At 43.6% G+C, this 15,815-nt stretch overlaps 2 protein-coding genes across 18 annotated transcripts in view; one reads left to right on the top strand and one right to left on the bottom strand.

Moving 5' to 3' along the window:
- UEVLD (UEV and lactate/malate dehyrogenase domains) overlaps positions 1 to 13,035 on the bottom strand; it is a 72,358-nt gene extending 59,323 nt beyond the window's left edge. For 7 of the 16 annotated variants that reach the window (XR_014066541.1, XM_081533679.1, XM_081533687.1 and 4 more), the window contains exon 1: positions 1,217 to 1,328. Coding sequence is in view for 8 of the 16 variants with exons in the window: in XM_081533679.1 (XP_081389805.1) it covers positions 1,217 to 1,258 (42 nt within the window). In the remaining 8 variants the exon portion in view is untranslated. Of the gene's footprint in view, positions 1 to 1,216; positions 1,329 to 10,610; positions 10,673 to 11,464; positions 11,561 to 12,984 lie in introns of those variants that run through there. The other 9 variants (XM_081533690.1, XM_081533675.1, XM_081533673.1 and 6 more) reach the window with 4 other exon arrangements.
- On the top strand, positions 10,756 to 14,124 carry MISFA (mitochondrial sheath formation associated). Of its 2 annotated transcripts, XM_081533711.1 has the most exons (4): positions 10,756 to 10,976; positions 11,411 to 11,515; positions 13,307 to 13,344; positions 14,014 to 14,124. In XM_081533711.1, the coding sequence occupies exons 1-2, from the start codon at positions 10,908 to 10,910 to the stop codon at positions 11,501 to 11,503; spliced, it is 162 nt and encodes a 53-aa protein (XP_081389837.1). In that variant the 5' UTR covers positions 10,756 to 10,907; the 3' UTR covers positions 11,504 to 11,515; positions 13,307 to 13,344; positions 14,014 to 14,124. The 2 variants fall into 2 exon arrangements, with proteins under 2 accessions (XP_081389837.1, XP_081389836.1); XM_081533710.1 differs by having other exon boundaries at positions 11,411 to 13,344.
- The last annotated feature ends 1,691 nt before the right edge of the window (positions 14,125 to 15,815 follow it).

Raw genomic sequence — 15,815 nt, forward strand, 5'->3', positions numbered from 1 at the left:
ACTCTATCCTATGCACTGATAAAAACAAAAACCTTCCTCAACTAATCTGCTCCAACCCTTGAGAAAATCACTCTATCTTTTTCCTGCATTCCAGTCCCACCAAAATTATGAAGTTTTTTTTTCTTGTCTCAACTTCAACAATTCTTGCCCCTGGACAAATACATCATGCTCCCCTCATTGAAAAACTTGATAGAGTGGTTCTTTTAATTTAATATTCGCTGAAAAGGAGCCAGAAAGCCTGTAACCCTGGGTACGATGATACTTCTTTTCCTACAAGACTTACACATCTGTCACAATAGATAAAATCATCCAAATCAGGCATATAAACAATTTCATAAAAAAGACACGAACCCGCAAAAACGTCACAAATATACGCTTTCTGCATAGGGAAATCTTAAAAACCGTTATTAATCACTGAACTAAGAAACTCGTGGAAAAGATTGCCTCAGACTGTACACTGGTGGGGAATCAGACAGCCTAGACTAACAGCCTGGAGTAAAAGGGAAACTGACCTTAGTCACGCCCTAGAATTGCAGGTCAGGCTTCTGGGTCAGCCCTCCCAGTCAACCTTTCAACGTTAAGAAGATCTCTTCTGGGCCTTCCAACCCTGTTTTCATTCCCAAATCTACATGAGTCTTTCATTTACCGCAGTTACTTAGCACCCCCGTATTTGTCAGGCACAGGACTAGATGAGGGGATAAATACAGCACTGTCTGTACCGCCATGAAGTTCACCTTCAAAGAGTAAGGTCTGTATAGAAATAATTACTCCACGATGTGAAAATCGATATATCTGAAAGCAAGGAGAGAGGAGGGAGTGATTCTATCTCCTAGGGAGTAACATCTGAGTTGAGTCTTACGAAGCACGAACACTGCAAGTCAAAAACAGAGGGGCGTGGGTGGGGGTAGGCCATTTCTGCCGAGAGAAAGGCGTGGTTAAAGGGACAGGCGAGTGCTGGAAGCTGAGAGAGAAGAGAGAGAAGCAGGTGGCGTGAGAAGGTCTAAGAGCGGGTGGAGGTTGCGGGGGGATCTCGGAACTGCGGGCGGAGCCAGAGCCGCGGCGCACCGCACCCATTCCCCGTAGCCGGCTTCAGACCAGCCCACCCTGGCTCCGAGCCTCGAGAAAAGCCGGCAGACGCCCCGAGGAGGTCGGCCAGCCACGGGTGGACGCCCCGGGACCCCGGCGCCCCAGACCCTGCCCGGCCGGCTGCCCGCACCTTGCCAAGGAGTCGCCTGAGAGCCTCACTGTCGAACTCCATCTCCAGCCAGGACCGCGAGGCCAGTTCCGCGACCCCAGCCCAGGGATCTCCTTCCGCACTTTCCCCGGACGGAGGCTGCCGAAGACCAAACTTCCCGAGCGGCCCTAGACTCCGCCCCTTCCCAGGCTCGAAAGTCCACCCGCGTCCAACGCCCGGGGCTCAGCCAGGCTCCGCCCGCAGTGTGATCACCGTTCCGCTGAGAACCGTGAGCGTCCAGGAAACCGTGACCCGGCTTGCTGGAGGGAAACTAGGGGACATCTGTGAAGAAAGGAATAGAAAGGACCCGAGGAGAGGCAGTAAAGGAGGTAGAAGATAATTGGCGCTGTTCTGGGGAGAGAGTTTCGAGAAGGATGTGTTAAATTCGGCCGAGTATCGAGAAAGATCAAGACCCCGAAGTTGTAGTTGCATTTAGAAAGGAAGAGGTAATGGAACTTCAAAAGCAAATCCTCGGGGAGCTAGACAGGAAAACGGAACAGGTCTGGACCCTTGTTAAAACTGGGAGACAAGACAGCTGAGTGAGGGTTGTGCAACGTGGGGGAAGGGGTTGGCTTTGCGCGGCGGGGCAGGGCGGGGCAGAGCATAACCACGCTGGTGGCAGAGGAAAAAGTCACGTGACAAAAAGATTTTTGAAGACAAAAATAGGAGATTCGTGGATAAGGTCTTCTGGAGCAGTAAGATGAAGAGATACAATTTGCTGGCCTTGTTTGATCTTGAATGAGTTACTTACCTGCTTTGCATCCCTGGTTTGAGCCAGTCTCCAGAGCTTGCTATTGTAACTCTCAAGAGGTTGTGTGGGCAGGAGGGTGATTGTATTTGTAGAAAGAGCCAAAGGTAGGAATACTGTGACTCTATCAGTAGAACATGAAAGGCTGGAAGGAGCACTTATTTGTTTATTCAACGAACTTTTTTGAGCATTGGCTATTTGCTAGATATTGTTGGGGAGGAAGAAATTTTCCTCTATTCTTGTAGCTTCCTCTGTCTAAAAAGTAAACTGACACCAGACAGAAAAACAGGAGAAAATCAGACTAAAATTAATAACAGGTATACCTGGGAGAGACCCAGGAGAACTGTGAGTAACCATAATGGCTGAAGCCCCCACCTTAAATACCATCTTCAGCTAAAGGCAAAAGAGGATGTTGGGGGTTGTGGTTTGAGACCTCAAAGGGGAGAAAGTCAGTTTTCATGGAGGTGAAAAGTAAATGTTTGATAAACAAATATTTGCTGAGCCTTGCAGAGCCTAGGAGACTCTGACTTCTAGGCTCTGCCCAGTTACTCCCACCACACCTAGCTCATATTCCTTGCAGGTGATAGCTTAACTGGGGAACAGACCCTCTATCTAAAACCTTTGAGGCAGTTAGGGTAAGGTCAGAGATTCTTCCTGAGTCTTTTGGGTTTTAAAAGTAATCATCGTAAATTAATGCTCCTACCAAAGGGACACATTTTAGAGTGGTAAATTTTGCTCCCCTAAGATATTTTTCTAGGTCTGACAATAGAGAAGGAAACAAAATAGACAAAAGTATCGGCAGTGCTCAGGATGTCATTCTTTTATTAGTAAGAGCAGAACAATAAATATACTAAGTAAATGAGACCATATGTTAGAAGTGATTACGTGTCGTGAGGAATAAATTTTTAAAAGGCAGGGTAAGAAGGTAAGGGTAGGTCTCCCTGAGCGGTGACAGACTTAACCATTCCGTGTTAGAGACCATCCAGGGCCTTTAGACAGGTGTGCGCTTGGGGAAACTCAAAACTGCAGGGAGGCCTGTGTGGCTGGAGCCAAATGAACAGGTGAGGAAGCAGAAGTAGGCAATTCAAAGAAACAGGGGGGAGCCACAGATGGTTTAGGGCAATGATTCTTCCAGTGTGGTCCCCAGACTTCCTCTGCGTCACTTGGATCTTGACAGAAATACGCATTCTAAGGCCCCACCCCAGACTTAAATCGGAAACTCTGGGGATTGGGTCAAGCAGTCTTTTGTTTCTTTGTTTTTGTTTTTAATTGGACTATAACTGCTTTACAGTGTTGTGTTAGTTTCTGCTGTAAAGCAATCTTTACAAGCCCGGGTGATTCTAATGCATGATAAAGTCTGAGACCCACTAAAGGGATTTTGTGGACAATTGTGACTCTGGCTTGTTAGTGCCCTTCCGCTAGAGACCATCAGGAACACACCCATACTCAAGTAGGGTTGATCCCTCCTTGTGGTAAGGGAGCAGGTGCTGTGGAGAACCGCCAGGACGACTGAGTAAGAGCGTGGAAAGAAACTATTTCAGGATTTGGGCTCTGGGTAATTTGGGAGAGGACTTAAGGAATCAAAGCTTTACTTTGGATTGGGTGTTTTCAGAAGCCAGGGACAATTCTGAGATTGGATATCTCAATAAATATTATCTGGAGCAGGGGTAAGGGTCTGTAATTGGTAAAGCAGCAGTAGTCACATTAGCAGAGAGAAGAGGATGTTTGATATTTCCCGGGTTGCACAGTAACCTTGTTTTTGTCTCTGCTTAGATGAAATTGTGATGAGGACTTGTTTTATCTCATCTTATCATGGTCTGTGCTGTCTGATGTCAGTGTCCCGGAGAGATCGTTTATATCCAACAAGAGATGACGGAAACCTGGCTGTGAGGCCAGGTCATCTAGCAGCACTGAGGCGTTTCTGGGTCAGTCCAGTTCTCAGATGTCAGGGGCTGCTTTTTTCTTCCTTAAACTTTTGCTCTGAGAAAAACAGGACACCACTGCAGGGTTTTGAACACAGGAGTAACATGATCTGAGTTGTAAAAGAAGTCTGACTGCTTCACTGTGAAGAGAGGAGGTGGGGAGTGGAAGCCAGGAGACAGGTAGGAGGTGAGAAGGTTGAAGGATGAGGCCTCTTAAGAGCACATCACCCAGATCTAACACACCTCAGGAACTGTGGAACTTCCAGGGATTCTGAGGTCTTACAGATCCTGTCACAAATCCATTAATCAAGGAAAAGGTATCTGGTTAAAAGGAAAGCCTGAGCAAGGTTCTTCGATCTTTCATGAAAGAGGCCTTCATATCAGGAATTCTCTTCTGATTTAATCACTGTGGATGGATCATAGGCAGTAGGAACACTGTGCCTGTTTGTGTGTGCACACGTGCTATCATTTCCTACATGGAGGATACATTGCTCAGAGTTTTATGCACTCTATTGCATAAATTAACCTAGATGGAATATTTATCAATTATTATCGATAATAATATTATCGATAATAATTATTCCAATTATTATCAATTATTATCTCTTTTACTGATGAGCAAACTGGGGTTTAGTGAACTATTTATTATCTATTTCCTTGTTTCTGAGATCTTGTTGAATAAGAGACATATCACTGACAGTGTTTGGAGGGAGAAAAGATTGCAAAATTAAATATGCACTAGTTTTAACCCCACTTTGGGGAAAATTTGTCTTACAAAAATAAAAGTACCCAGGATGTTTGTGCAAAGATGTTCATTATATTAAAAGGGAAAAAAAAGTCCCCAGGCTAAGACATGGGTAAAGTGTCTATTTCTGCACCTTTGTTTATAGCTTGAGAAAAATCACAAGAATGGCTTGTTTAAAATCATAATTTTTTTTATTGGTGCTCTGCTTCTGATCTCTGTTTATATTCTGCTTTCATAGTTATGGGTCCTACCAGACACATTGTTTAGAGATAAAACCTTGGTATTCTGACTATCAAACAAATGTATCCTGATCATTTACTTCTTAAAAAAATTTTTTTTAATTGTAAAATACACATAAGGTACAATTTACTATCTTACTCATTTTAAGTATACAATTCAGTGGTAATAAATACATCCGTAATGTTTTATAGGCATCACTACCATCTGTCCCCATAAATCTTTTCATCTTATGAAACAAAGGCCATACCCATTAAACAATAACTTCCCATTCTTCCCTCCCTCCAACCCCTGGAAACCACCATTCTGCTTTCTGCATCTATAATTTTTACTAAGTATGCCACCAGTGGAGTAGAGAGTCCAGAAACAGACCCTCACATTTATAGTCAATTACTTTTGACAAAAGTGTCAAGACCATTCAATGGGAAAAGAATAGTCTTTTCAGCAAATGGTGTTGGAAAAACTGAATATCCATATGCAAAAATGAAGTTAGATCCTTATGCAATACCATATACAAATATTAACTCAAAATGGATAAAAGACCTAAATGTTAAGACCTAAAACAATAAAACTCTTAGAAGGAAATATAGAATATAGAAAAAAAACTACCTAAGATTAGATTTGGCAGTGATTTCTTGGATATGACATGAAAGATATAAGAAAAAAGAAAATAAGACAAATTGGACCTCATAAAAATTTAGAAATTTTGTTCACCAGAGGACAGTATCATTTACTTCTTAGATGTGTGAAGATTGTGCTGTTGTTCACTGACTGACAGCATTTGCTGCATCTCAGGCAGTCCTTCCACAAGTGTCCTTTGACCTTGTGAAATGAAACTGTAATCTTTCTTTTTTAAATTGGTTCTTTCTTTATAAGGATTTTATATAACCTCTCATGCTCTGCCTGAACCAGCATAACTTTTTGAGGGTCACTTTGCCTTCTCCAGTGAAGTAAAAAACACAATACTCAAGAGAAATTTGTCCAAGAAAACTTTGTTTTTAGCAATCACAGTAATGTTTATGGTGGTAAAAAGTTAGGGAAAAAAAGAAGTCTAAACTCACGTTTTGCCTGTTGCTTGCTTATTACCTTTCAGTTCCAAGTCCACCATTCATTGCTTGATCTGCTGTAGTGGAACTGGACCTTTTAAGCATTTTTCCCTTGCTAGTGGGCTTCATATTAAGTTCTGTCAATAGAGGGCCCAGGGTGATACCCGGGAGGAAGAAATTTCCTCCCTCCAGTGTGCTTTTTTGGTCCTACTATGTGGCTGCCAGTGGTATGAGTGGGGTGGTGGTGCTCACTCTGTCCAGCGCCGGTGGCCCCTCTGTAAACTCCTCCTCATTGAGTTTCAGTGGTACCAGTGGTAATCAATCAGTTCTACCCGCCCCCCCCGCCCCCCGCAATGAGATGGCTTTCTAGTCCATTCTACTGGCATATCCCCAGAAGGTAGATTCTCAGTGAAGATCAGTAAACCTGACAAACCATCCCCCCACCACCTCCCGCCACCAGAGACTTCCAGCAAACTCCACCAGCATCTCAGTGAGTCGTTCCCTATGTACCAGCTCCAGCCTACAGCAGCTCATTAGATTTTCCCTACCATCCAGCTGGTCCTGACCATCATTTCTCCAACAAGTTTTAGATCTCCACCCTGGAGAGGAAGGCACTCTTTCCAGTTTATTCCTATCTTGGATACTTTGCCTCAGTTCTAGTGGTGGTAGCTGCTGTCTATATATGCTAGTCCTATGATATGTACAGCTTTCAACCTCTTCCATTAATCTCCTGTTCCTAGTTACTAATTCTTTTTGTTGAACTTTCTCTGTCCAAATTATTGTGGTTTCTATCTCCTGACTCGATCTTGCCTGATATATATATCATTGGGATAAAGATGAGGGAACTCTGTGACAGTGCAGTGGTTAGGAGTGGCACCTTCACTGCTGGGGCCCATCTTTCATCCCTGGTTGGGGAAGGTGCACAGCACAGACCAAGCAAAAAGAAAGAGCAAGAGAGAGGGAGAAGGAGGACATACACGTGGAATACTATACAGGAATAAAAAATAAGTTAGACTTCTGCTTCTGTCTATGAATGATCAGCCTCTACAGGAGTTGCCTTCTCTCCATAAACAAATAGAAAATTGCACAAAATGTATGAAATAATTATTTTCAGGTCTTGCACAAGGGCCAGCACCAGTCTGTGAACTTTGAAAGACAGGAAACAAAAGAGTTGAGCCTTCCAGTTGCCCCAGCCTGCTGCCTCGAGGCAGCGTTCAGCCTGCAGCACAGACATGGGTTACCCGAACCAAGCTGAGTCAAAAAGAAAGATAGTGGCGTGCCAAGAAAACCAGAGTGCCAGGAACTTGCAGGGTGGAGTCCTGAAAAGAGGCGATTCCACAGAGGAAGCACTCTGGAGATCTCCACAGGGACCCCTGTGAGTCTTTGGCTGAGTTCTACCTGTGCATACGTGGGGTAAAGACTCCGTGAGGCTGGGAACAAGAACCACCCAGAAACAGTAGGCTGAACACTTCAGGGAGCTCCCAAAGGGGCTGGGGATGTGGAAAATGCCACACACTGGGAGACCTAACACCATAGGCATCAGGGAGAGTGTTCAGAAGGGTCATAGTTCAGTAATAGGGGTGATTATTCTTTGAGTAAAGGCTGCTCTTGATCCACCATCACAGAGCTTAAAACACACCTCAGAGAACCAGACTGACTCAGAGAGCATAACTGAATCCCAGAAGAAAACCCAACACTACTGAGTAGAATACAAAAAATTCCTGCACTCAAGTGTAAAATTCCCGATGTTGAACATCTAACCAAAGTTGCCAGGCGTTCAAAGAAGCAGGAAAATATCATCCATGACAGAGAGAAAAAACAACCACCAAAACAACCCCAGAAGTAACAGAAATGGGCCCTTAAAATGTTTATTATAAATCTCATAAATATGCTCAATGATGTAAAGGAAAACATGAATATGATATGGAGAAAACTGAAAGATAGCATTTAAAAAAAAGAAATTGAACTTCTAAGAGATGAAAAATACAACATCAAATTTAAAATATACTGTATGGGATTAACAGAAGCTTAGAAGATTAGCAGGAAAGGTGAATGAACTTGAAAAAGACTGCAATAGAAAATATCCAAAGTGGAATATAAAGAGAAGAAAAATGAACAGAGTATCAGCAAGCGGTGGGACAAAATCCACATGTAATGGGGGTCACAGAAGAGGAATTGGGGAGACAGAAGAAATGTTTGAAGAAACAGTAGCCAAACATTTCTCCAATTGTATGAAAACCATAAACACACTGATTCAAGAAGTTCGCCAAACCCCAGGTAGAAAAAACGTGCAGAAATTTACACAAAGCAACCTCAAAATCAAATTGCTGAAAATTAGTGATAGAGATTTTTTTAAACAGGCACTTTCCCTATGATCCAGCAACCCTCCTGGGATTTACCCTAGAAAAATTAAAACTTCTGTCCCCTTTAAAAATTATACGCAAGTATTTATAACATCTCTATTCAAAATAGTGCAAAACTGGAAACAACGCTAATGCTATTTGACAGGGAAATGGACAAACTGATACAACCATACAATGGAATAATATTCAGTGAGAAAGAACTGACTGTTGTACAACATGAATGAATCGCAAAAGCGTTAATGCTAAGTGAGAGAAGCCAGTGGAAGAAGGTTATGATTCCATTTACATGAAGTTCGGAGAAGGCAATGGCACCCCACTCCAGTCCTCTTGCCTGGAAAATCCCATGGATGGAGGAGCCTGGTAGGCTACAGTCCATGGGGTCGCTAAGAGTCGGACACGACTGAGCGACTTCACTTTCACTTTTTACTTTCATGCATTGGAGAAGGAAATAGCAACCCACTCCAGTGTTCTTGCCTGGAGAATCCCAGGGACGGCGGAGCCTGGTGGGCTGCCGTCTATGGGGTCGCACAGAGTCGGACACAACTGAAGCGACTTAGCAGCAGCAGCAGCACATGAAGTTCAGTGGTTGTCAGGGACCAAGGGATTTAAGGAGAAGGGATTGACTTCAGAGGGGTATGGGGAGTTTTTTGAGATGATCACAATTTTCTCTGTCCTAATTGTGGTGGTAGTTACAAGATTGATACATTTTAAAAATTGTGTCAATTGTACACTGAAAATGAATTTGTGTTTTATCCTATATAATTTATACCTCAATAAAGCTTCTTATTAGAAATGGAAAAAGGAATGTGTTTAGATTTTTTTCTCAATTGACCCAGGATGTATTGCTATAGGAGAAAAGCCAGTTATGAGTTAGCAAAAAGTTCATTCAGGTTTTCCAGTAACAATTTAGAGAAAAAATCTAAACAAACTTTTTGGACAACCCAATACATAGTAGCATATGTGGTATGATCACCTTTAATGAAACAATGCTAAAAACCCCTCTGTGTATCACTGTGTATCCCTGTGTACCTCTATATGTACATCCCTCTGTATGTCTAGTGATGTTCACAAGCTCCTGGATAAGCCTTTGGCAGAAGGATACACACTAGACTGTAACACTTGTTACATCATGGGGCTAAGAAGAGGAAGAATATTACAGTTTTCTTTATACATCTTTGGATGATTTCATGTTTTACAATGAACACCCATTTTATGATTTCATGATTTAAAAAATCATGAAAATAAGGGAGAGGATATCAGACTAACAGGGGGATGTGTATGTAGGAAGAACTCTGGTGGGGGGAGGAACGCACCATGTCAGTGCAGGGGTGGTCATTAAACTTGACAAAAAAGGAGATCTTTGGTAACCTCAGAGAGAGCATCTGGTTAGTGGGGTTGGGGCAGAAGTCAGGGTGTGAAGTGTGGAAGCAAAGCATGGACTAGAAAGAAAGGCTTTATGAACCACTTGTTCAGGAAGTTTGGTCATAAAAGGCAATTTAACAGACAGGACAGTTAAGAAGGGAGCCACAGCATTAACTGGAGTTTTTTGTGAGAAGAGGAAAAGAATGCTTGTGGCTTCTTGAAGGCCAAGAAAAGAGAACCGGTGGACAGGAACTGACCAAAAGTGTTAAAGAATGCTATGAAATGATGATGAGGGGAGGTGGGAGGGGAAGGGTTGCAGGGACAGAAATAAAGACTTCTCATTTCCCTAGAATTCAGTTATGTTTCATTCACAGTTGTCATAGACCTAGGAACGCATCTTTCCCAACCCCTGCCTTAGTGTAAAGAGCTCAACTTCCTAACAGGCAACTGGGCCCTGATCTGGAGCATCACCTGTGTGACCTAATGCAGATCACTTGGGACCATACAGAAAGCTGAGCACTGAAGAATTGATGCTTTTGAACTGTGATGTTGGAGATGACTCTTGAGAGTCCCTTGGACTGCAAGGAGATCAAACCAGTCCATCCTAAAGAAGATCAGTCCTGAATATTGGGAATACTGATGCTGAAGCTGAAGCTCCAATACTTTGGCCACCTGATGCGAAGAGCCAACTCATTGGAAAAGACCCTGATGCTGGGAAAGATTGAAGGCAGGAGGAGAAGAGGACGACAGAGGATGAGATGGTTGAGATGGCATTACCGACTTGATGGACATGAGTTTGAGCAGACTTTGGGAGTTGGCGATGGACAGGGAAGCCTGGAGTGCTGCAGTCCATAGGGTTGCAAAGAATCGGACACGACTGAATGACTGAACTGACTAGGCTTTGTAAGCCTCAGTTTTCTCATTGGTAAAATGGAGTAAGTAATAGTACTTACCTCACATTGTTGCCATGAGATAACGCATTCAGAGAGCTTACATTGCTGCTCACTGCTCATCTGGGGGCAGTCTCTCTGACCTTCTGTGGTCCAGCCCATGTCATCGTGATGTCACAATGCCCTACTAGACTCCAACTTCTCCACTAGAGAGTTGTGAATGCTTTGGAGCTAAGGACTGGAACTGACATGCGAGACCTCTACCAACTGAGGGTTTCGTGAGCACACTCCTTTGTCAAGATCTTGGTGAATAGTCTTTCACTGTGCAATCGTGTCTTAGAAATTGTTTTATTTGTTACCATGATTGTGCTTGGCTGGATGCTTTTTGTTGGATTTGCATGTTACTTGGGCACATTTCCAGAGTTCATGGTAAGTAATGACCTTGCCTGTTAATTCTTGGTAGTCAGTCTTGGCTCTGGCTCACCCTCCCAGCTGGGATTTCTGACCAAACAGGAAAGATGGTTGAGGTCTCACCACTAATAAGAGATCAGGATGTGGTGGGAACAAAGTTAGTTTCCCAGGCTACTTCCCATCCCATTGGGACATCTTTAAGCCTTTATCCCTCCCCTTGGTTACTTAATAACCCTTATTTCAAAGCATGATGGAATCTGTAAGGGCACTGCTAGAGACATTGCCTGACTTCTGGATTTCAGGCCAAGTAGATCGGTGGTTGCTGGGAGGAAAGGGAAGGTGGGTATTGGCGGATGTTTCAACAGCCCTTCCAGTCACATACAGGGGCAGTTACCTATGGGGACAGCCTGGGAACAGGGCCAGCTCTGCCTTTAATTTTCTTTTTGCCTCAGCCTCCAACTCTCAGATGGAAAGAGAGGTGGGTTGTTCAGGAGAGCAAGACACACCTGAGGAGCCAGCCTTTGGATGAAGATCTGCAACTGTGAGCGACTGTGACGGTGTGTTGAGCTGGATTCCTCCCTTTCAAGAGAACTTGGTGGCACCTGGAAACGTCAATGGAAAGTTTACTTTCCTCTGGAAAATAAAATGAACTGTGAAATGGGAAAGAATTTGAGGAGCACTGCTGAGGACAGCAAGCCCTGGTTCAAAGATTTGTTAATAACTACACCTCCTGGGTATTCTTTTCAATGACTGTTCCACCTATTATTTTTTCCATGCAGACTCTATAATAAATTAGACCAGCATTTTTAATGCCCCTTTGGGCAGTTTCTGAAACTTGAATTAATGTAAATTTGAGTTCAGGTCCTAACTTTGCAACTTCCTGGCCGTATGACCTTGGGAAAGTTTAATCTCTCTGAACCTCAGTTTCTTTATCCATATGATAGAGATAGTCCAGGATCTTTCTGTTTTTGTGAGAATTACACTTGGAAATTCATGTTAAGCATTTAATGCAAAATTTGACAAGTTAGTAAATGCTAACTTTAAGTAGTAAATGCTAACTTAACAACTAGGCCAAATAATGCACTAGTCAACAGACTTACCGGTGACTATGACCTTAACTACTTACCTAGGGCCACAAAAACCAACCCATTTGTGAAGCTGGCATGCAAACATAGATCTTGGGACTTAATACTTCACTCATTCATTCCACTTGAACAGCCTGTCTATAGGAAACATTAGTAACAGTGTCCTTTTGGCAAACCATCTCCTGGGTTTCTTGAGCCCCACCCATTTCATTCAGACTGGTTTTTACAAAGATGTTCCCATTGTTAAAGAAACTTAACTCTTAAGAGTCTTAATATTATAATATGCCAATTACAGGAGCAGGTTTTCTGGGAAGCTTCTCCCAAGAAGGCATCGGTATCAAGCAAGTCCCAGCCCTAGGTATCCTAGGAGCAGGGCATGATGGTGGTTCTTTTTTTTTTTTCACCATATGCTCCAGAATTTCTATGAAAGTATCAGCCCAACAGTCAGACCTGTGTGAGATGGGGTTGCAGATGGAGTCACTGGGCACCTATTTAGCTTGAGCCGCCGCCACAGTGTGATCCCGACCAAACCATTGAAATTGTGTGTGCCTCGGTTTCTCCAGCTGTGAAATGAGCAGAATAGCCCATCTTCCTCCTCTTCCCTTTTCAGGAAAGTCGAGAGGAGGCTTTCTCAGCATGATGAGGGTTTGACTGTACCATTTCTCAAAATGCAAGACTTTTCTTCTTTGAGTAGCCTGACAACAGTTATTCAAGTTATTTAAGTAATTGCTTATAGTGTACATAGCCAGTCACTCCTCCCCATTAATCCATAGTATGTTGTTTTGTTCACAGCAATGCCTTGTGCATCTGATTGCATAAAACAGGTAGTCAAACTTTTGGCAGGTGATGAGTTAATAAAGATAAGATGCCAGCTAGATCCTAACCACACAGTCACCAAAGAACAGGGCCCTCCTACTCAGAGTTCTTTAGCCCCTACACACCTGACACCCTGGCCAGCTGTCCCATACCTTCTCACTCTGACTGGTCCTCAAGGTCACAAGAGTTGATGTCACAATTGGTGTCTGAGCTCTGCCCCCCAGATAGCCATGGCGAGCCACTTCAGGTCAAACTAGACCACGAAGCTCCTCGGCCAGGAGCTACTATGCTGGACCATCCACCATCTGGTCTTGAATGAAGACATCCCAGTTTCCAGGGTTCGGAATAGACCACCACACCTTTCAGAACCACCTGTTTCGCTCTGCACACACCACCAGCTAAGAAGCCCTGCAATGATTGTTGTCTTATGGATGCTTCTCATTGCAGGAACAATGTGGAAGGGGTACAAATATCCCCCAGGAGGGGTAAGTGTGCCTTCAGCTTTTTCTCTGTTCCTACTTTGAAAGTGTATTCCCTGGGATACATGAACCAAGCACCAAAATCCAACTTTAGAAACACTCTCTTTCTTTAAAAAAGTTACTGTAGCATACCTACTTCAATTGTTATTCAGTATCTATCTATTTAGAGTTGAGAGAGTTCCCTGTGTCTTTCATGTGATCTTTTATACATCTTTTCCTGAGTCTTTACTCTTAAGTTCTTTAGTGTCTTTCCAAAAACAAAAAAGGAGGTAAAGATATTTCAGGCCCAGAGGCAAAGCTGTCTGACAGGCATGACCTGTTCTCATCCTTACGGGACACTTCATATGCTCTGCCTCCTATTTCCCTTCTTAAATTAGCCCACATCAGCAACCCAGGCTTAACTGTCCCTCATCACATAAACACTGGGTTGTAAAACAGTCCTGTTGGCAGATGTCTTTCCTCTCTTCTGTTAGACCCTGGATGTTTGTCTTTTCTCTACCACTTGTCTGCTCCCACACTGCTAAGTCCCAGTGGCAGCTGGGCTTGGAGGCGTTAGGTGAGACAGAATGGGACACAGCTACCCCTGCCTGCCCTTGGGAAGGAGGGCAGTTCCCCCAGCCCCACACCCTAGCCAACACTAGTCAAGACCCACCTGACCTCCTTTTCTCCCCCTAGACCCCAGTGGAAATAAGCAAAGATGATCCTGGTGAAGTGATGCAGCTCTGAAGCTTTCCCACCCAGCTGTACAGTTCCTGATGGTGTCACATATAAAGTAATTGCACATTATTTTGTCACACTTTATGAAACAAGTTACCACACTTCTAAAGATGAATGAAGACTTGGTATTCCGTTAGCTCAAAACAGGGAGATGGAGGGTGGGGAGTAGTTGGGGGAATGGGAGGGATTGCGTCCCCTGTTTAATAATCTGTAGGGAAAGGGAAAGGGAAGTCGCTCAGTCGTGTCCGACTCTTTGCGACCCTGTGGACTGTAGCCTACCCGGCTCCTCCGTCCATGGGATTCTCCAGGCAAGAATACTGGAGTGGTTTGCCATTTCCTTCTCCAGGGGATCTTCCCGACCCAGGGATTGAACCCAGGTCTCCCACATTGGAGGCAGACGCTTTAACCTCTGAGCCACCAGGGAAGTCCTTAATAATCCGTAAGACTGGCATTAAAACTAAGATCCTTAGTTCAGTTTGTCCCCTATTCAGTACCTTTGAGGAAATTCTGTAGAGCTCTTTAGACTTGTTTCCCACATAATACCTTTCTCCTGGGTCCAAGGACCAGGGTCCAGGCAGAGGTGAAAAAAAAGGTAAGACTGCAGCAACTTTAAGCCTGTACTCTGGGTGGGGCTATTTCTCTGTGGCCTTTTCATGGCTATCATTAAGAACCCAAAGCTCACACCAGATGGGGAAAGGGGATTTTAACATTGGGTGCTAGATACTATTCAGTATATTTTAATCCTTGTAGTAACCTTCTTAGCCACTTTCACAAAGTGGCAAAAATGAAGTTGGGAGGCTTAAGTACATTACCAACCCACACAGTTCTGTGTAGCAGAGATTAAGATCCAGGCTCTCTCCTTGGCATGCTCTCATATGCCAAGGAAAAGAGCTGAGCAACAGAGACTGGGTTTTCCAAGATCTTGACCACCTTGGTTCAAATGTCTTCTTCACCTGAATAGCCCAGCTTTTGCCTTTTCTTTTAGCAGTGACCACTGCTGAGCCCAGAGCATGGGTAGAAACAAAAGCTAACTGCCCAGCCCTCAACAGGATGCAGTTTTGAGTTCATGAGACCCAGAAAAGGTTCCCATTCTTGTGTAGAAGACCCATGCTATTAATCTGGGTGTCTGAGCCCTAGGATATTCCTATTAAGCCCTCTAAAAGTGGTTTGAGTTTTCTGACCCTAAAAAAGAAAATCTAAAAGGAGCAAATATTTTTAAAGTAAATTATATTGAACTGCTCCCATTCTGTGGCTGCTTGGGGATGACGAACGGTTTCATCATTCAAAAGTGCACCCTTACCAACAGAGTACATCTTTTGGTTATATAGACAGCATTTTGTTAATGACTATAGTATATGTTTGCCAAAGTATTTTTAAGTGCCTCTATGCACTGAATGGGTTACCCTTTTTAATAGAGCAAGTGAATTCAAAATTTATACGCAGAAATAGGATACTAGTATCTTTTATACTTTTATGACCTAGAGTCAACACATTACACTGAGTACATACATTCTCTGGCTGCATGGCTGCACCCAATAGCCTCATATATTCCTAAGGACTCATCTTCCCAGCTATCTCAGGCTCTTTTTATTATAGGGGATCAGAACTGCTCAATTTCTTGAAAAGAGGTGCTATATACCCAGTTCTTCTTCCCTGACTGTATCTCCCAACTGTTCTCCTAACTTGTGTGTCTGACACCAGAATAGTTCTCTAAGCTGGCGGGGCGAGAGGGAAGAGGTGTCAGTGGCAGGGGCTGAGAG

The sequence above is a fragment of the Giraffa tippelskirchi genome, chromosome 10 (assembly GCF_054371585.1).
Source record: "Giraffa tippelskirchi isolate mGirTip1 chromosome 10, T2T-mGirTip1v1.2.pri, whole genome shotgun sequence".
NCBI lineage: Eukaryota > Metazoa > Chordata > Mammalia > Artiodactyla > Giraffidae > Giraffa > Giraffa tippelskirchi.